The 21,738-nt window shown below is 32.8% G+C and overlaps 1 protein-coding gene across 10 annotated transcripts in view; it reads left to right on the top strand.

The window, feature by feature from the left end:
• Positions 1-21,738, top strand: part of Rabgap1l (RAB GTPase activating protein 1 like) — a 592,157-nt gene that overhangs the window by 67,268 nt on the left and 503,151 nt on the right. For 9 of the 10 annotated variants that reach the window (XM_048810001.1, XM_048810002.1, XM_048810004.1 and 6 more), the window contains 2 exons: positions 4,787-4,944; positions 6,738-6,848. In XM_048810001.1, coding sequence (XP_048665958.1) covers positions 4,787-4,944; positions 6,738-6,848 — 269 coding nt within the window. Of the gene's footprint in view, positions 1-551; positions 4,385-4,786; positions 4,945-6,737; positions 6,849-21,738 lie in introns of those variants that run through there. The other variant, XM_048810006.1, reaches the window with a different exon arrangement.

The following is a 21,738-nucleotide window of genomic DNA, read 5'->3' as shown; positions in this document are numbered from 1 at the left end:
TCAAAACATTTTTTATGATGTTTTTGTGTTATAATTATATTAATACTAGCGACTGTCAGTGTTATGTTATTACAAGCACAGTTTTTCCTCATGTGGAGTTAAAGGCATTCAAAGGTATTTTGTGCTAAATGTCAATGGTATCAGTTGGGAAGATGAATTTTTAATGCAGTACATTTTCTTGGGCTTGCCAGTGTACTGCTATATAAAAGAAAACTACTTTTTGCATTGGAAAATATTTCTAAAAACATATTCATGTAGACAGTTACTTGCCTTATTTTGAAAGATGATTCAGAAATATTCTGGTTATGTTTTCTTTGAATTTTATAATTTTAAAAATATTTCTTGGATACATTTTTTTAAAAAAAATATATTTTTAGTTGTAGTTGAACACAATACCTTTATTTTATTTATTTATTTTCATGTGGTGCTGAGGATCGAACCCAGTGCCTCATACATGCTAGGCAAGCACTCTACTGTTGAGCCACAACCCCAGCCCTAATAATTTTTTTAAAAATATTTATTTTTTAGTTATAGGTGGACACAATATCTTTATTTTATTTTTTTAATGTGGTGCTGAGTATTGAACCTAGTGCCTCACGCATGCTAGTCGAGCATTCTACCTCCGAGCCACAACCCCAGCCCCCCAATAATTTTTTAATTACAGTGAATGTAATAGGTTCTTTCAGTGACACATGTATTTAAAAGTTGTTTAAAACAACAGGTTGTTTTAGGATGCTGTTCGTAGAATGTTTTTTCCTACCTTTTTTGGATGAACATTTACTTGATACATGATGTTTCTGAAAGAATAGGTTATCATACACCAATATTAATAGAAAGGCTTTATCTTGGAAACCCTAGCTATATTTAAGTAAATGCTTTGTTATGTAATAGCTTTGTTTGGACTTTTAACATATAATACATATTTGAGACTTTGCAAAATACTGAAATAAAGAAGAAAATAAAAGGTGACCTGAATTCTATCACAGTTAAAATTTTGGGATATTTCCATTCCAGATACCTATGGGTGCTGTCTTCCCACCCTCATTTAAAAATAACAACAACCCCAAGCAGATAACAAAGTTTTGTGTTTATTAGTGCTTTCTATGGGTACTGCTTTTGGGGGAAAATAGTTCTGTTTTATTTATCAATAAATCTTTGCCTTCTGCAATGAAAATGCCCCTTCTAGATAATTATTTTTGTGTGTATTTCAATAATGTAACATATGAAGTATTTGCCATGGTATGTAGTTTTAATTTTCTTCACATAATTTTGACTATCCAATTTGTTTCAAGAATCATAGACATTGAAAATCATTTTTTATTAATTTACCTTGACAATCCTTGGGTCACTTATAGGATTCAGCTTGTTCATACACACTGTAGAATTTACAAGTGATTTTAACCTTTTTGGTGGAAATAACAACTTGTAAGATAAGGTTAGCTTTAAATGCTGTTAATGAAGTTAATATGTTGTTGTACATAATTCTCCAAAAGAAAGGTGCAGTCTGTTTTTTTCCCCCATTATTCTTTACCACTCTGGGTTCGCTCCATATACTTAACCTTTTAAAAATAAATTCCTGAAGCCTTACCATCCTCTTTAGAATTTGTCTAATTCTTTGCCTTTTTTGGTGATGTAGCCTTTTGATGTGGCAAGCTTGCTGGTATCTCTGACACAAAGAAAATAAAAGGGTGAGAAGAAGGGATGAGAAGGGACAGGAGAGAATAAATATCAATGGAATTTGACTTAATTTTTCTAAAATTATATATAAGTGTTTCCCTAATTTCACATATTATGATGTTTGCTTAAAAAACATTTTAATTGCATATGTAAAAAGTAGACACTGGATTTCACATTTTATTTAGGAAGTACATTGTATCCAAAGAACTAAAAGTAATTTAAAGTCATTATTTACACTTCACCTTCTAGGTATAGTCTTCAATAGCATATTTATATTGTGTTGTTTGATTACGTTTTCCTTCTTAACACTAAAATTATTGAGCTAAGTTCAATAAGTATGCATCTTAGGCTAAATATTTTTGGTTTTGGCTTACCTAATTATTTTTACTTTCCCAAACCAAGTACATTCAACTAACATTTGTTACAATGTAACTTCCATGTTCTCTTCTGTATCCCTAGCACTGTAACTCAAAAATGTCTTGAGTAAGTTAATTTGTCATTGTTTTAATAGTCTCTGGAGTTGAGGCCTACAGTTCTTATGAATATCAAACCTTTGCTGCTTTTATTGTTTTTACTTGTTTATATATGATTGTAATGGGATAACATGGTAAAATACTTTTAAACGTTCATAACCACTGTGAACCAAATATGGTCCTACAACCAAAGTTGAACTTTAGGTGGGCAGGAATATTTCTACAGTTGCTAAAAATGTTAACAAATAATGTTAATCAGCTAATTTAAGAAACTATTAATTGACATTGAAAAGGAGTTTAGGGTAATCACTGATTAACATGTAAATGTGAGTACTAAAAGTTTGAGGACTAGTTGTTTTTGAATGTGTTAGGCTGTATGTATACAGAAAAAGCTTATGCCAGAATATATGAATAAAACTAAAGTAGAAAAGTAGAAAAATAAGAAAGACTGCATTCTTTAACAAATTTTTATTGCTGAAGGAGTACTCTTGTTTTAAATGAATTAAAAAAGTTGTATTCGTAAAGCAATATATTCAATGACAATTTGAATTTATCTAATAAGTAAAAGATTTGTTAATATTCAGAGTAATCTCCTTACTTTTAATTTACCATTTTGAGGTATTGAAAATATGACCTTTGTTTAACCCCTCTTGTTTCACCTCATTTTCATTATTCAACCTATGGATGGGATAAGAGATTCGAAGTTGTTGCTTCAAGATCACAAGTATGAGATGTTAATATATTTTTTTTTGCAGATGAGGAAGAGAATAACTTCTGGAAAGGTGTGGGATTTATAATATTTTGCTGCTTTAGGAAAAATATGAGCCATTTGTGTCTGTATATAACTATGTGTGTGTATATGTGTATATATATTTAAGTGGACATTAGAAGGTCCTAATACTAATAGAATACATTAAGACCATTCATCATCCCTTCATTCGCAGAATCCTTTAGTATTTTTATACTATGACAACATTGAGTAAAAATACTGGAATCTCTTCAAGTGATGTTCTCATGAATGCTTATTTCTGAAAGTGGGATTTGCTTTTATTCTGTGGCTCAGATTCTAGTCCTCTGAGGCTGAGAAGTGAAAAGAGAAATTGAAGACTTGAGCTGAAACCTTGTTTGTGAGCATACATTTGGAAGATGTAGAGCCTAGCATCATCTTAAGATCCAGTCAAAATACTTCAGTGTATTTTAAAGCCTAGAGACGTCTGTAAATTGATATGGCTTCCTTGATGAACCTAAATTAGTTTATTTTTATTACCAAGTTTAAATACCAGAGTTGAAACAAACAAAACAAGAATATTTGAAACATGTCTTTTTTGATTGTTTCTTAAATAATTCTTTCTTAGTGAGGCGGCCATTCCTCAATATGAATACACTTGGGCATATTTCTCTACTCTAGTGAGGCACATATACATATAAACTTATTGAATTTAATTCCCTATTTTACTATTCTACAAGAGAAAGTCATTGATAATCAGGGAGCTAATCTAAATAATATTAGGAAGCAGTCTCCTTAAGAAGCCCTCAACTTAGAATTCTAGACAACTCAATCATTTAATAGCTGCATGATTTTTGGAAAGTTTTTGAACCCCATTTTAATCATTTGCAAAAAGTATTGCAAATTCTGTCAGGCCTGCTTTATAAACCTGCTTTGGAGAATCAGATATTGTAGTGTGTATTAATGGAGTATGTAAATTAAAAAGCTATATATCTATATCTATCTATCTATAAAATCATTATTGATAAATAGCAGTAAATAACATCTAAGTTTTCTAACAGTGATAACCTATTTGTGTATCAGATAGCAAAGATACCTTGCTGTCCATACTGGAGAGAAATTTTTCATAATAATAAAATATTCTTCACTCTATAGAATAATTTTTTCCTAACAAATGATGTACATGCTATCTCAGCAATTTCTTGGAAGGAAATCTTGCCTTTTCATTAAGTATTATCAGAGAACTTCTTCAAAGAAAGTTTTTTATAATAATTAAATGATCTCCTTTGGTACTGATGGTATTTTTTTCCCTCTCTCCTGGACAGGCGTATCATGCTTTTTTGTACTGGGGCGGATTCTGAATCACTGTTAAAGATATCAACTTACTTTTTCTCCTGAGTGCACCTCATTGTCTTGTCTTTCTTAATTCTCAGGTTTCCCAGATCCTTGTTGCAACTCCTAAATGTTAGTTCTCATCTCTAGTGTTTACATTGGAATTTTATCTGTTGTAAGTTCGAAAACATACATCATACTTGAAATGATGTTCTTTTATTACTTTAATAAAGTTAAAATATTCTGTGAAATTAATTTGCCTTTCGAGGGATATTGTTAGCAATATTTTCCCTCTTAGACTTCAAACTGATGATAGTCTTCAGGATATGATTTATTTAGAGTTAGGATGATCTATCTACATTTACTACATATGGTTTTGACTCACCCCTCTTTAATGCATAAGTGATGAAAAATATTTATGCAATATCTAAATGACTAATGGATTCTTAGATTATATATCTTTTATCTACTTAAGAAAATTGTGATCATGGAAAGTAATAGACTCAAAAATCAGAGAAGGGTATCAGAATGCAGTTAAAACTCAGGCCTAATGGTATTTCCATTTTTATTTTTTTAGGTAAGCAGAATTTTATATAGTTTCTGTACAGCATTCAAACGTTCTTCCAGACAAGTGTCTGATGTTAAAGACTCGATTATTCCTACCCCCGACAGTGATGTGTTTACCTTTGGTGTCTCCTTGGAGGTAAAAGAAGATGATGGAAAAGGAAACTTTAGGTGAGGTTATTTATGAAGGAAAAAAATATATCATTATCCCTGAAATATAATAGTGGCTAATCTAAAATTTCCCCAAGCTAGACAATGTTGGCATAAAGTGTTAAACTGGTAAAGGAATATTTGGTGAATATGTTTCATTGTTCTGATGCTTTTCAGATATTTAAATGATTTTCTTAATAATTTAAAAGTGCTAAAGTTTATTATAGTAAATTTAGTAAAATAATAAAAATAGAAGGAGAAACTTTAATCTTGCCAGCCATAGGTAATTACTTCCAATATTTAGTTTATCCCCTTTGTTTATTTCTAAGGGAATTTTAAAATGATTGTATATATACAAGTAGTTTCTTTACATTTTAAGAATTTCTCATTAAAATGTCTTAAAATAATTTTTAATGGTAACTAATAGTATATTATATAGTTCAGCTATCATTTAATTGTCCATTTTTTTTTCTATTGGACATTTAAAATGTTTTTCTCCAGTTTAAAAACAGGCAATTAATAAGAAATATTTATACTATTTATTAACCACCTATATGCCTTAACTGTGCTTTTAATTCTAACAGTAATTACTAGGAAGATAATTTAGATGTAGAAATAGAATTTCAGATCAAATAAGTTGTTCCTGATAGTTTTCCTTTTCAGTTGAGAACTTCTATTTTCAACATTTATTGTTTTAATGAATTAATTCATTATATGAATAATGAGTTTAGCTAGATATGGGGACACATACCTGTAATCCCAGCTACTTGGGATGTTTAAGCAGGAGGATTGCAAGTCCCAGGCCAACCTGGCAACTTAGTGAGACCCTGATTCAAAATAAAAAATAGAAAGGACTGAGGATGTAACTCACTGGTTAAGGTGCTCTGGGTTCAATCCTCAGTATTGGCTTCCCCCCAAAAGAATCGTTTGGTTTAGGTTTGAATTTGATTAACTTACCGCTATCTATCTTGGTCAATCTTTTCTTTGTATGTTTTTGAATATGTCATAACATCTTGAATGCTGTCTTAAAATTAAAGTTCTCAATGTTTTTGCCTTCTGTTTCACTATATAATAGGCACCCATGACTAACCAGCCAGCTAAACCAGAAATGTGACTGTCTTAAAAATAGCGAATAAACTATATTTTAAAATTTATTAAACAATAACTAAAACTTGCAATTATAGCTTTAATTTTTTTTAGTTGTAGATGGACACAATACCTTTATTTTATTTATTTATTTAAAAATGGTGCTGAGGATTGAACCCAGTGCTTCACACCTGCCAAGCGAGAGCTCTACCACTGAGCCACAACCTCAGCCCTGCAATTGTATTATGTTACATCTTGGTTTTAAACTTGGTTAGGAGATGAAATGTAAGGCTCTTTTAAGTCCAGTTTAAAAATTAATGGAAATTTCTGTTTCTGACCATAAAATTTATAGTTTGTTATCTGTGGCAAGGTGAGAGTTTAGCACATTGTATTTATTTATTTATTTGTGGTGCTGGGGATTGAATCCAGGTCCTTGTGCATGCAAGGCAAGTGCTCTATCAACTGAGCTATATCCCCAGCCCAGCACATTTATTTTATTTTATTTTATTCATTTATTTATATGTGGTGCTGAGGACCAAACCTAGTGCCTCACATGTGCTAGGCGCATTCCATGCTCTACCACTGAGCCACAAACTCAGGCCAAGAGTATAACACATCTTAAGAGTCATTGCTTAAATACTTGATTGTCTTGTTCAAACCTTGGAATAGGTTATCTTATTTGATTATATTATTATATTGGTAATTTTTGTTCTTTTTGAATATTTCAGCCCTGTGCCAAAGGATAGAGATAAATTTTATTTCAAATTAAAGCAAGGAATAGAGAAGAAGGTTGTAATTACAGTGCAGCAACTTTCTAACAAAGAATTAGCTATTGAAAGGTAAGTATCTTGCTCCTAAATGCTATCAAAACTTGTGTTGACATTGATACTACTTTCAAAAGACAAGCTATTGAATCAACTCTGTTGCTCAGTGTGGCTTTTCATTATACTTTCTCCAAATAAAAATGAAGATGAGAATAATAATGCTGTCTCCACTTCAAGTTACATATAACTAACTTCACTGAAAATCTCATTTGATGGGGAAAATATACATGCAATTACCTTAGTTTTTCAATAATTCTTTCAACCCTTTTATTTTCTCTTATTTGCGTATACAGCACAAATACCTTAACTTTTGAATTATTTTTCCATTTGAGTAGGCTTAAATATAGATATATATTTTTAAAATATATAAATGCATAGACACAAATTGTTTATCTTTCATAGGAAAGCTATTCACAAAACAAAACTTGTAGGACAAACAATACTGTAAACAAAGTCAATAACAGATGATAATTCTGAAAGAATATTCGTATTGTAGATATCACATTTCTAAACAATTGGAAGAAAATAAAGGAGAAAAATATACTAGAGTATGAATAAATAAATCATGGAAAAGCTGTTGAGATGCCTAGCATATTTAAAGATGTCTTAATTCACAAATATGGAGATGTAAATGAAAGTAAGCACAAGATATCAGATTGGAAACATATGTAGTGATGGTACAGATACAGGAAAAAGAATATTCTCATGTTGTTAATGGAAGTGTCAAGTGTGTGTGTACACCCATTTTGCAAAAACAATGTGGCAGCATGTAAAAATATTTTTTAAAAAGTCCTATAATTGGATACATTGGTCTTAGGGAAATTATTCTATTGGAGATAAGAGTAATGCTATATAAAGATATTTTTAAAGATGTTTATTAATAAACAGCATTGCTTGTAGTGGCAAAAAAATTGGAAATGCACATTTTTATTCACTTGGCTTCAAGGAATGGGAGAAATTGGTGATAAGCAAGAGAAAAAAACCTCTTCATCAAGATTGCTGTATACTGTGACTACTCCCTGTGTCTTCCTTCTACATTTCTTGGACTGGAATTATGGTGGAGGCAACCGAGATAACAATTGATGACATCACAGCCCCTTTGTCCTTATGAAAGCTAGGAGAAGATGTGTGGTCCCCAACCATTTTTAGTTTTCTGTAGGAAGTAGAATACTTAGTTCTATTTTGTTCCAATCTTTGGATCCTGTTGCCTATTTTCAGGTAACAGAAAAAGTTCAATTCAGCATAAAATCACTATGGTATGGTGATGTATGCATGTTTAAAAAAGTGGTTTGCAAATTTGACCATGTATAAAAATCATATTTCATCATTTGTAAGACATATGTTTTCATATTTAACATCCCTGAAATTGTGATGTGCTTTATAGTTGATAACATCTTATAATTGTCACCTTTCTCTGTCATTCTTAGTGGTATAAAAAAGTGTCTTAATTATATAGTCTTAAAATTGATGAAAAATGAGCTGAAGAGAAAAAATTTTGCTAAATATTAAAGTCCTAAAGAATATTGTTTTATTACATATAATAACCTTTCATTAAAAAAATTGGCTAGTGTTAGATAATAGCCGTTTTTAAATTTTTTATTTGGAAGCAATTTCAAACTTTCAGAAGCATTTAAAAAAATTAAACTAGTGTTAGAGAGAATAATTTTAAGACTATGAAAACATTCTGCTCCTTATCAAAATTTTCTCCTTGATCTAGCAATCATTCATGATTCTTGTCTGATTTAGTCTTTATGATTGTGATTACAAAATGATAATTTTTCAACTCCTGTATTACCATCCCTATATTATTATCAGATCATGGCATTCTGCTGTAAATTAGAGCCTTCTCTTCTCTTCCACTTAATTATCTATTTGTTTTTGGTATTGACTCCTGGATTTAATTTTTAAAAATTAAAATTATTTGTCAATGGACCTTTATTTTATTTATTTATATGTAGTGCTGTGAATTGAACCCAGGGCCTCACACACGCCAGGCAAGCGCTCTACCACTGAGCCACAACCCTGGTCCCGGATTTCATTTTTTTTCTCCAATACTTTGTAATTCACTCTAGTACTTAGTACTTTTGTTGTTTTATTTGCCGAGAATGAGCCACTAGGAAACCTTCAAACCCCATTCTAGATGACATATCACATCATTATGTTGAGCACTTCCTTTTGCATGTTACAAAAAAGCAACTTTATATTTAATAAGCCTATAGTGACATGTATAATAAGTATTAGGTGTTGAATAATTTAACTTTAAATAAGTATTATTTCAAAATATTAGAGTTTTATGATTAAATGGCATATTATACCTAAACTATGCAAACTATGCTTGGATGTAAAGCATTTCTTTTCCCAATGAGAAGCCCCAAGTTTGATAAACTTAAATAAAGAAAGCTTGATAAATATAGGTGGAATAGTTGAGGGCCTAATTATATATCTTTTTGGTAACTTGGTTAAACATTTACACATACATTTAAAGTAGAAAACAATAGTTTAGAAATGCTACTTTAGCTTACTTTTTCAGAAAATTTTTTTTTAGTTGATGATGGACCTTCATTTTATTTAGTTATTTATATGTGGTGCTGAGAATCAAACATAGTGCCTCACACAGGTGAGGCAAGCTCTCTACCACTGAGTCACAACCCCAGCCCTAGCCTACTTTTATATTCATAAAATAGTTTTATTCAGATTTTTCCAATAGTCTCATCATCACCTAAACTACTTTTTGGATGTTTTTTTCAGAATACCAATATTTTTTCAGAGCCTGTTATCTCATGTTACACTTAGGTTCCTTGAGAGGAACCTATTGTGAATTAGTATGTGTCTGTCATTAGGAAATTTTCCTAAGTATAAAGCATACAAAATCAATAACTTTCCTACATCAATAATTAATTTGCTGAAGAAGAAATCAGGAAAACAGTCCCATTCACAAAAGCCTTAAAAAAATAAAAAGGTACCTAGGAATAAACCTAAACAAGGAGATGAAAGACGTCTTCAATGTAAATTATTGAGCCCCGAATAAAGAAATTCAAGTTACTAGAAGATAGAAATATCTCCCACATTCATGGATACAGAGAATTGATATTGTTAAAATGATCATATTATCAAAAGTGATGTACAGATTCAATGTACTTCTCATCAAAATACTAATGAGATTCTTGACAGAATTAGGAAAATCAATTCTTAAATTCTTTTGGAAGTATAAAGAGCCCGAAATAGCCAAATCAATCCTAAGTAAAAACAACAACAACAACAACAACAACAAAACAAACATCACAATACCTGAGTTCAAATTATACTTCAGAGCTATAGTAACAAAAACTGCATGGTACTGGCATAAAAATGGGTACATAGACCAGTGGAACAGAATAGAAGAGATAGAGACAAATCCATATAGATACTGATCCTTGACAAAGGCACCAAAAATGTATGTTGGAGAACAGGTAGCCATTTTAATGTTTTCATGTTGCTGGGAATACTGGCTCTCCATATATAGAAAAGTAAGGCTAGATTCCTGTTTCTCACTTTGCACAATAGCCAACTCGAAAGGATCAAAGACTTAGGAATTAGACCAGCAACTTTGCAACTCAGAAGAAAGCATAGGGTCAACACTCCAACATATAGGCCCAGGCAATGACTTCCTCAATAGGCCTCCTGAAGCCTATAGGAAATAATATTGAGAATTAATAAATGGGATGGCATCAAACTGAAAAGCTTCTACACAGCAGAAAAAACAGTTAAAAATGTAAGAGAAAGCCTACAGAATGGAGAAAAATTTTGCTAGTTTCTCTTCTGACAGGATATTAATACCCAGAATATAGAAAGAACTCGGACCCCTAAAACAGGTAATTCTGTAAATGGGCAAAGTAACTTAACAGACATTCTCAAAAGAAATACAGATGGCTAACAAATATTTGAAAAAGGTTCAACGACTTTAGTAGTTAGGGAAATGCAAATCAAAACTATATGGAAATTTTATCTCTTTCAGTTACAGTGATAGCCATCAAGAATACAAATGATAAGAATTGCTGAAGAGGAAGTTGGGGAAAAGGGACACTTTTACAAGTGTTGGTGGGATTGTAATTTAGTACAACCACTTTGCAAATCAGTATGGAGCTTCTTCAGAAGACTGTGCAGGAAACCAACATATTACTCAGCTATACCACTCCTTGGTAGTTATTCTAAAGAATTAAAGTTAGCATACTACAGTAGTACGTGCATAACCATGTTTATAGCAGCACAATTCACAATAGCTAAGCTATGGAACCAGCCTACCTGTTTATCAGTGGGTGAACAGATAAAGAATATGTGGTATATGTTTACAATGGAGTTTTATCCAATCATAAAGAAAAGTCAAATACGTCATTTGCAGAAAAGTGGATGGAGTATTTTATTAAGTGAAATAAGCCAAACTCATAATGTCATGTGAGGATCATGTGAGGACTCTAGAGAGGATAAAGGATAAAATATCCTCTAGATATCCTCTAGAGAGGATAAAGGAAAAAAGTTGGTGGGGGGAATCTCATGAAAATTGAAGGGAGACCAGTAGAGCAAAGGAATAGGAAAGGGAAAGAACTGGGTAATGATATTTATCAAATTATATTGTTATATCTTGTGCATACATCAATATGTAACAACAAATCTCATCATTATGTATAACTATAATGCACCAATAAAAATATGGAACAATAAGTCAGGAGTGATGGCGCATACGTGTAATCCCAGCAGCTTGGGAGGCTGAGGCAGGAGGATTTCGAGTTCAAAGCCAGCCTCAACGAAAGTGAGGTTCTAAGTAACTCAGAGAGACTCTGTCTGTAAATAAAATACAAAACAGGGCTGGAGATGTGGCTTAGTAGTTGAGTGCCTCTGAGTTCAATCCCTGCTACCAGAAAAAAAAAAAAAAAAAGGAACAGCAAAAAAGAAAAATTTCCTACATGTATTCGTTTGTATATATCAGGACAGTTGTTTTTAAAATTAATTCCACACATAACTGCTTAGTATATTGTTTTAATTTTATTTCTTTTTAAATTGACACACTGGGCATAGTGGTGCACACCTGTAATCCAACCTACCTGGGAGGCTGAAACAGGAAGATTGCAAATTTGAGGTCAGCCTCCATAACCCTGTCTTGAAGTAAGAAAATACAAAAAATTTAAAATAAATTGACAAAAAATTTATGTTTATTTTGTATAACATTTTGAAATTTGGATACATTGTGGGATGCGTAAGTTGTATTGTTTTTATTTTAATATAACTATTGATGATAATATCTAATACAATTCTGAGTTCATATATTCAGTAATCAGTGTTAAATTTCTTTGCCTACTTTTTCACTCATTCTATCAGAGACCTTTATAAATATCCAAATTAGAATTAACTGACATTGCTTCAGGCTAATGAGTCTTGTCCTAATAATACTTTGTTTGTTATAACAGAATTACCTGTGATATGGGAGATTTTGTAAATACTCAGATTTTCGAAAATGAAACCTTTGCTTTTTATTGTGTTAAATGTGATATTAATTGTGTTTAAATCACAAACTGTAAATGGTGGTTTAAGTAACCCAGTAGGTGGCACTCTTATCAAGATAGTTCTTTTTTTAAAAATTATTTTTAATATTTATTTTTCGGTTTTAGGTGGACACAATAACCCCAGTTTACATTTATGAGGTGCTGACGATCGAACCTAATGCCTTGTGCATGCTACGCGAGCGCCCTACCACTGAGCCACAACCCCAGCCCCAAGACAGTTCTTAATATATATGCATCTTTAACACTGCTGCTGACAAAATTAATTTGAAGTGTAAAGACATTGTGTGAAAGAAAATCCTTCAAATTACATTATTTGTGCCTATCACTGAAGGAGAAAACTTTTCATTATATAAAATTTCCAACATATACAAAAGTAGAAGGAATCATATAAAATCCCAATGTACCTATCACCTACATGGAATTCTAATAATCAGTATTCTTTTTTTAAAAATATGTTCAAGGGTATCTTGTATATTGATATTTGACATTATTAATACAAATTATACTGCAGTTGTTTGTCTCAACACCTTTATAGCCAAGTATATTGTTAATCCCAGAATCTTGAGTATCTAGGACTGTGCTTGGAACAAAGAACATTATAATTAGTTATTTAATTATTATGTAGCACTTTCTCTGTGCTGGGTACTTTTCTAGGTACTACCTATGAGGTATTATTTTCATTTTACATTTGAGAAAAACATGAATTACAGAAGTTAAATAACTTGTCTGAAGTCATACAGTTAATTTTGAATTGAGTCCATCTAGTACTAGAATACATACTTTTATTCTCTACTTCCTCTGTTTTAAACCTTGGATAAATGAATAAAAAGTATATATAATTTTATATTAGAGCATTGGTGAAATTTGTTGTAATATGGAATGAGTTATTGAATGAACATTGAACCTAATAAAAGTCCCTATGTTTTTTAGAGGAGACGTGAAAAACTGATCTCTTCTTTTGACAAATTGTATACTTTCCTCAGTTATCTGTGCTGGACATCACATATAAAGCTTTAAGAATGGGATTTTGGGGCTGGGATTGTGGCTCAGTGGTAGAGCGCTCACCTAGCATGGGCAGGACCCAGGTTCGATCCTCAGCACCACATAAAAATGAAGGCATTGTGTTGTGTCCATCTACACCTAAAAAAATAAATATTAAAAAAAGAATGGGATGTAAAATAGAGAACAGTAATAATAATGACAAATATTTATTGAGGACTTAGTAAGTGGCTGTTTAACAATTCAGTTGTCTCAACATGTGAGAAGGATGTTATTATCATTAATCCATTTTTGTAGATGATGAAACAGAGGCTTAATGAGGTTAAGTAACTTTGGTCATTTGGTCAGAAACTGATCCAGGATTTAACCAAAGCCATCTGATTTCTAGGTATATGTATTCTTAAAGACTGAATCCAGTTAAATCTTGATTATATGCTAGATTTAAAATAAACCAGTTACAAGATAAACAAATTAGTAATCTTTGGTAATTTTCAGCACAATTTGAAAGTGATATAGGTGTTGGCGCATCCAGGTGATTGCCAGGGATTTCAAATCCACCATGCCCTGGGAGAAAAGCTGACTGGTTTGTAGAAGAGAAAACTAGCATCAACCACTAAGAGGAGAATGTAAGACTATTGTGGTCTGAGATGTGTGAGGTGAGGAAGTTCTATGCTGAATCATGGAGGAACTCCAGCTGAAACACTGAAGTGTACACAGGGCTGTTCAGGTCAGGTTCTGGTGTTGCCACAGCAGAAACAGTGAACATTCTGTCCTTGCACAGCTGACCTTCCCTGTGTTTTAGTACCACCACATCTACAAATATTGCAGAAGGTTTCCTTCCACTCTGCTGTGTTGATACAGATTCAAAAAGCCTTAATTTATGTTTCAAATACATTATTACTAGCACTATTACCTAGCACCCATTTGGATGCCTAGAATAAATTGTTACTTCTGCTTGATACCCAAAAAGTGAGAAAGGAGAAGGGGAAATTTTTCAGTTTTGGCCAGTGTTAGTGTTCTGACTATTTGATTTTTTCCCACCACATATTAATCTTTATTTTAGCAACTGGACCTCTTTAAATTCCCTAACAGGGGGAGATGTTCTAATGGTGCTAATTTTAAGCCTTGTGGGAGGAAAATTGAGGAGAGATTTTGGTTTCAGGGTTTCACTCTATGGCACACCATTCTGTTCCCAGGGTTTTGCCCCTCATGGTTGCTGTGCTTACTAGAATGAAGTAGTAATAAAAAAAAGTTGAGTACAATGATTAGATTGTTTTAAAACACACAACTCAGTTTGTTTGAGTAACAGCCAACACTGATAGAGAGGAAGAATTTCCATGAGTCACTTTTATCACTTTTAATTTGGGAGTGGTTAAAATTCATTATATATACATTAGAAAAATACAACACATCATTACTAGAAAGCAGTCCTATATCAGACCATATGGAGCAATGGAGTTAAGACCTATGCACTTTAACCATTTGCAGAGTAATCCTGAGATGTTCCAGCTTCAGATCTTAATTTAGGCTTGAGGCTTACAGCCAAAACCATGTAACAAATTGAAGTAATAAGTAGCATTTATCCTACTTATCACTTATCAGGTACCTTGCCTTATCTTATTTTCTTGGGTAAAAGATTTCCTGGGCAAGGATAACAGAAAAAAATTACCTGGGGATCTTTTCTTTTCATTGAACCAACAGTTCTCTAGTATGATTTGACATTACTAAAGTCAAAGGGTGGTTGGATTTGAATTGTTTATCATCTTTTGACTAAACTAATACAGTATTAAGACTTTTCTGAGGGTTTTTGGCCAAATTTGCTTAGTACTTCTTTTTACTTTCACCGTAAGAAATTGTTATAGTTTTATTATTTAAGAAGAAGCCCAAGCTACTGTCTTGAAGTTGCCCAGGTGTTAGTCTAATTTACATGTTTTAATCTCTTATGTAAATGAATTTATGAACTTTTTTTTAGCAAAATCCAATATTTAGATGTTCTAATATTTTTCTTAATTCCTTTTCTGAAAATGAGAAAAAATTAAGCGGGTGACCTATACTCTCCATGAGTTGTTCCATGAGCTTATTCATTTGTCCTCTGTTTTTTCTCAAGGCAGTAGAAAGATAATCTTTTTCCTTAGGAAAACACATTATTACTTACACAAAAATATTTTCAGTGTTCTCTCAAGATGTTTTCAAGTGACAGTTGAAAGAAATTGGCATTATTAAGTGCTTTGCAGAGTGGGTATCTGGAAACTTCTATCTGTCTCTCGATCTTTGGACTAAAACTTGTAATTAGGGCAGAATTTTCAGCATATTCCATTGCTGGCTTTCTGGCAATCAATAGAGGGAGGTTTAGTATGAAGTATGAATATATGTAATACTATTATTTATTTTATCATCATATTTTAAGAAATACACCTTTTATATTAGCAATTAAAATATTTTCTGTAATGTGTTTTTATAAGTTGATTGATTTTTGATATCTTAGAGCTAATTTTGAAAAACTTTTTAGTTTGAAATTATATATTATATACATATTAATATATTAATATATATATATATATATCATAGACTTAGAGGAAATTATAATAATAGTACAAAATATCTCTATGTACACTTCCCCCAACTTTCCCCAAGGATAACATCTCACATCACAACAGTATGTTATCACAACTAGGAAACTGACATTGCTACAATTTATAGACCTCTATGGGAGCTGTGTTTTGTAAGTCATAATATACTTACATACTGTAATAATAATTTCTTAACTTATTGGTTTAAGAGATTTGGATTTGTAACCTGGCTGCTAAGTATTAGAAGAGATGGGCTATTTTAACTGTTTTCTGTATTCCAGTGTCAGATTATTACCTCTTGGCTCCAAATCTACCTTCTTAACCTGATCATCACTAATGGAGCCTTAAGTGTTCTTTACAGCGCGTACAGTATCAGTTGTGACAGTAGAGGATGCTGAAGAAACACTGCAGGAAGAAGGGATTTCTCTTCTTGGTTCTGATGTGCTGATTATTATTTCTTGGTTTTGTCTGAGGACATCTAGGGATGCTTTACCTCCAGGTTTGTACAGCATTTGCCCGTGAGCTCATAACTTTGGTTCTGACTCAGTTAAGTCCTTCTTCAGCCTTACGGACACAGATTCTGTGTGCCCCAGGCCTAACATGCCAGTGAGCTGGCTCAGGGAACCCTCCTTTGCTAGCCTGCCTGCCAATCTGTCTGCCTGATTTCTTTGCTATTCGTGGGGCTGCAGTCATACCTTCTCTAGGGAGATCTGAATACCAGCTTTAGGGAAAGGATTCCCCTTTCCAAGTTTGCTCTTCCTTGAAATGCTTTCCTTTCCTTTACAGTTATCCTCCTATTACATATAGTTAATAGTTCTTTATAGTTAATTTTCCCTGTTTAAATTACTGTGTTTTTTCACCTGATTGGCCCCCACCAGAAGGTATCTAAATTAGGATCTAATGATATTAGCCACAGATAAAGTTTCTGATACTTTTCTGGGAAAAGCAAAATAAAGCAGCTTTGAAGCCATTAACTGTCATAATTAATGGCAAGGATAATATCTACCGTTTAATGATTTTTTTTTACCATATGTTTATTTCTTTTCAGGTATTTCGTGCATATTTTCTTACTAAAGCTAGAAACCCTGCAAAGTACTTTTCCTTTTTTAAAATGTTTTTGTTTTTAACATTTTATTTTTAAGTTATAGTTGGGCACAACACCCTCTTTTTATTTACTTTTTTTGTGGTGCTGAGGATCAAACCCAGGGCCCCACACATGTTAGGCGAGCGCTCCACTGCTGAGCCAAAACCCCAGCCCCTCCTTTTTTATTTTGGTTGGGTAGCTAAAGCATGTTATTTTGCCTTGCTAAGAAATATAGCCAGTTAATAAGAAGCAACATAAGAATTGAATCAGAGCTTTTTACTATTTTTCTTTTTTTTTTTTAATTTTTTTTTAATATTTATTTTTTTAATTTTCGGCGGGCGCAACATCTTTGTTTGTATGTGGTGCTGAGGATCGAACCCGGGCGGCACGCATTGCCAGGCAAATGCGCTACCACTTGAGCCACATCCCCAGCCCTACTATTTTTCTTAAAGCCTTTCCATTTTACTCATGTATGACTTTTGAAGAGGGAGAGATGGACCTAGGAGATTGTACTAATGGCCTATAATAGGATATAATTATTTTATTAATATTGCTTAGTTATTAATATTTTGTCTTCATTTGTAATTGCAGCATAGTTTTTAAAAAAGATCTTTGGAACATTGAAAAGAAGATAAAGGAAGACCTAAAAATGTTATTTTTAACTTATTTTATTTAGGCAGTGAATTAACAAATGTTAAACAAATGTCAGATTGTATTTATGCTTTAAATATTGATTTGATCTTTAAAATTTTCAATGTATTATAATAAATTTGCTCATCCTTTTATTCTCATAACTTTTCTAATTGTTAGTCTCATGTTTCCTTTAAGCTTATACATTTAGGTGAATTATTCCATTATTCTACTGTTCTGTAAGAAATTGGTAATTCTTTGGTAAGTGATCAAAGCTTTACATATCTTGATTAAATTATTTTAAATGGACTTGAGCTTCGAGGCGCCTATTTTTTTTTTTTACACAAACACAGTATTGTTTTATATTAAAATTTTCTGCATTTAAAATATAGATGCCAAAATAAGACTGTGCAGAAAAGAATGAACATAGGAGGCCAGAAATGGCTATTCCTAAGGCTTGCTTATAAGGTTGGCCTTTGAATGGCATCTGGAAACTTTGATTTTTGTGAGAATTTCTATCATTCCCAGATTGAAAAAAGTGACTCACTGTGCTTAAATTGTTTGCATACTCAATGTGGCTTTTGACGAACACCTGCTTTCCTTCTGGGAGTCTTGAGTTTTGGGTAGGCACTAGGGAGAAAGTGCTTCCAGTAGAACCCTGGGGTATTGAGTCTCTGTGAGCTTCCATGGCAGACAACATTTGGCAAGTGTATTGTAATCACTTGTTGCTGTAGGAGTGCCTCTTTGAATGTCCTCTGTGACTCCACTAGGAGAAACTCGTGGAAGCCTGTGCCTGCTTTCCTCCTGATTTCATTCCTTGTGTCTTTTTCCTTTCCTATTTTGCATTGTATCATTTCACTGTAATAAATCATAAGTGTAATTGCAACTATATGTTGAGTCATGTGCTAGCCTGTCATAGAACCTAGGATGGTTTCATCACAGTGGCATCTGTCATGACTCATTTACATCCAGGAATTCACATTTAAAATTACTATTTTTCTCCTTGGAATGTGTTTATCCCTAGGTATTGCTTTTATTGACTTCAGGAAATATTTATCTAATTGAAGGCCTATTTATGAGGTATTGGATAGCTCTGTTGGACCTTTTCTTCAGAGGAGTAGTGTTATTTGTGAGATGAGATTTTGAATTAATGCATAATAAATATACAGTTGGATTTACAATTCTGCAGACACATCAACTGAGTGTATCTTTGGGCATCTAGAAGGCCATCTTTTCCTGATGCACTTCGAGTAAACCTTATCCACATTTAAACATATTCTGCTTCCTTTCCTCATTGATCCTCTTCCTCACCACTTATCTTCAGTAATGGTAAGAGGATGCCTAGAGCTTCACATTCATCTGGTAAATACTGCTCCTTCCTTAGTTGGCCCAAACTGGAGTAGAGCAGTGTACTTGAGAATTATGCACACTTCTTCCAAGATTCTTCTTCCTACTCCCAATATTCAATTTCCCTGAAGTAATTATTCTGTTTTGTCTTTTTCTTCTGGCTTTGTAAGCATTCCAAGACTCCCAGGTTTTCTGTCAATACTCAGATGCTCATTCCCACATTATTCTGTATGTCCCCCCATTTGACTTTGATCTCCTGCTCCTGTCCAGCTTCTTAAACCATTCCATTCCAAACCCTGGAGCTTGTAGTTCATCATCAGCATAATTCCTTTTATCCTCAACTTTCTGAATGTAGTCTCAAATTCCTGCAACCTGTTTTCTCACCTGAGTCTAATGTTCCCCTTATAATGGTTTCAAATGATGGCTGTTTTCTTTCACTTCTTGTAATTCTGGCCTGGAGATGTAAGTATCCCTGCTTATTCTTACTTCTTTTACACTGTTATTTCTCTTTTCTTCTAAAATCTTAGCTGTGAAGTTCAAGCTTTAAGATTTTACTGTCTGCTAAATTCACTTGTTTCAGCTATCTGTGAATCCTTGGGATTACCATTGTTTTTTGAAGATTTTTAGTTTCTGGCTCTGACGTTTATTTGTTTAATTATTTTTATTTAAAACATTTCTCTATTTTTTATCCGTGAATAAGTGGAATTGTCTATTATGTAGATGTTATGTCATATGTAAAACCTTGGAGGAATTAATTTAAAATCTATTAGAATTAGTAAACTAGTTAAGTAACAGAAGATCAATTGATAAAAACTCAGTTGTACTTTTAAGGATTGGCAGTGAAGTATCTGAATGTAAAATAAAGATGGAATTTTATTCTTTTTATGGCTGAATGGTATGCATTCATTCATTGATGAACACTTAATTTGATTATCTATTGTGACTGTTGTATATGTGAATAGTGCTAAAATAGGATAGTGCAGACATCTCTTCAGAATAATGATTGCATTTCCCTTGGGTATATATCCAGTGTTGGGACTGCTTGGTCATGTGTTAGTTCCATTTTTCAATTTTGTGAGAAATTGCCACACTCTTTACTATACTGGCTTACTATGCTATATACTCACCATCCGTGTACAGGGTGCCCTATTCTCCATGCCCTCATCAGGACTTGGTATCTTTTGTCTTTCTGATTGTTTTAGTTAGCCTTTTAGTTTCTGTTACTAAAAGACCTGATGAGTGATTTTAGAGGAGGAAAGTTCATTTGAAGGCTCATGTTTTCAGAGGTCTCAGTCCATGGACAGCCTATTCCATTCCTCTGGGCGCAAATAAGGCAGAACATTATGGTGGAAGAGTGTGGTGAAGGCAAGCAGCTCACATGATGATCAGAGAGCAGAGACAGAGACTCCACTAGCCAAATACATAATATATACCTCAAAGGCATGCCCCCAGGGACCTACCTCCTCCAGCCACACTCTACCTGCCTTCCCATTAGGGGATTAATTCACTGATTGCGTTAAGGCTCTCATATCCTAATCATTTCTCCTCTAAACCTTCCTGCACTGTTTCACACATGAGCTTATGGGGGACATCTCACATCCAAACTGACATTGATGATTGTCTCTTTTAAGTGGAGTGAGATAATGCCTCATTGTGGTTTTGATTTGGAGTTCCTTGATAAGTAATGACATTGAACATTTTTCCATAGGTCTCTTTGTAGGTCCTCTTTTGAGAACTATTTAGATTCTTTATCCATTTGTTAATTGGATTATTTAGGTTTTATTCCCCCCTCAGTTGATTTGAGTCCTTACATATTCTATATATGAACCCTTCATATCCTTCATTTTTCCCACTCTGAAGGTTGTCTTGCTTTGCTTTGTTGATTGTTCCCTTACAGGGTCAGAAGCTTTTTAGTTTGATATAATCTCCTTTGTCTATTTTTATGCTTCTTGTTTGTGTTCTTGGGGTCCTATTTAAAACATCCTTAATTCAATGTTCAAATGATGTGTTTTCTCCTAGAAGTTTTATGTCTTACATTTAATTCTTCAATCCATTTAGAGTTGATTTTTGAATATAGTGAGAGATAAGGTTTAATTTCATGACTCTGGATGTAGATATCTGGTTGTCCCAGCACCATTTATTAAAGGGGCATCTTTTCTCAGTGTATTTTCTTATTACCTTCATTGAAAGTCAGTTGGTAGTAGATGTGTGAGTTCTGAATGTTCTGTTCTTTGTCATTTGTTTCTCTGTTTTTATGCCAATACCATGCTGTTTGGGTTACTACAGCTTTGTAGTATTTTTTCAAGTCATGTAATGTAATGCCTTCTGCTTTGTTTGCTCAAGAGTGAGGAAATTGGGAATTATTTATGGTTCTGTGTGAAGTTTAAGATTTTTTTTTCTCTATTTCTGTGATGAATGTTTGGTCCTAGGCTTTTCTTTATTGGAAGGCTTTTGATAGCTGCTTCCATTTCATTACTTGATGTTAATCTATTTAGGTTTTCTATATCCTCATCCAATTTAAGTAGATCATATGTCTCTAGGAATTTGTCAACATCTTCAAGCTTCTTTCTTTGACTATAAATTTTCAAAATAGTTTCTGATAACCATCTGAATTTCAGTGGAGACTGTGGTGATATTTCCTTTTTCAGCTCTCATTTTATTTACTTGAGTCTTTCTGTCTTTATTTTGGTTAATTTGGCTGGGGATTTATCCATCTTGTTTATTTTTTCAGAAAATCA

The sequence above is a fragment of the Marmota marmota genome, unplaced genomic scaffold (genome assembly GCF_001458135.2).
Source record: "Marmota marmota marmota unplaced genomic scaffold, marMar, whole genome shotgun sequence".
NCBI classification, from domain to species: Eukaryota; Metazoa; Chordata; class Mammalia; order Rodentia; family Sciuridae; genus Marmota; species Marmota marmota.
The sequence above is the reverse complement of the archived record's forward strand: the minus strand, read 5'-3'. Positions and strand labels throughout refer to the sequence as shown.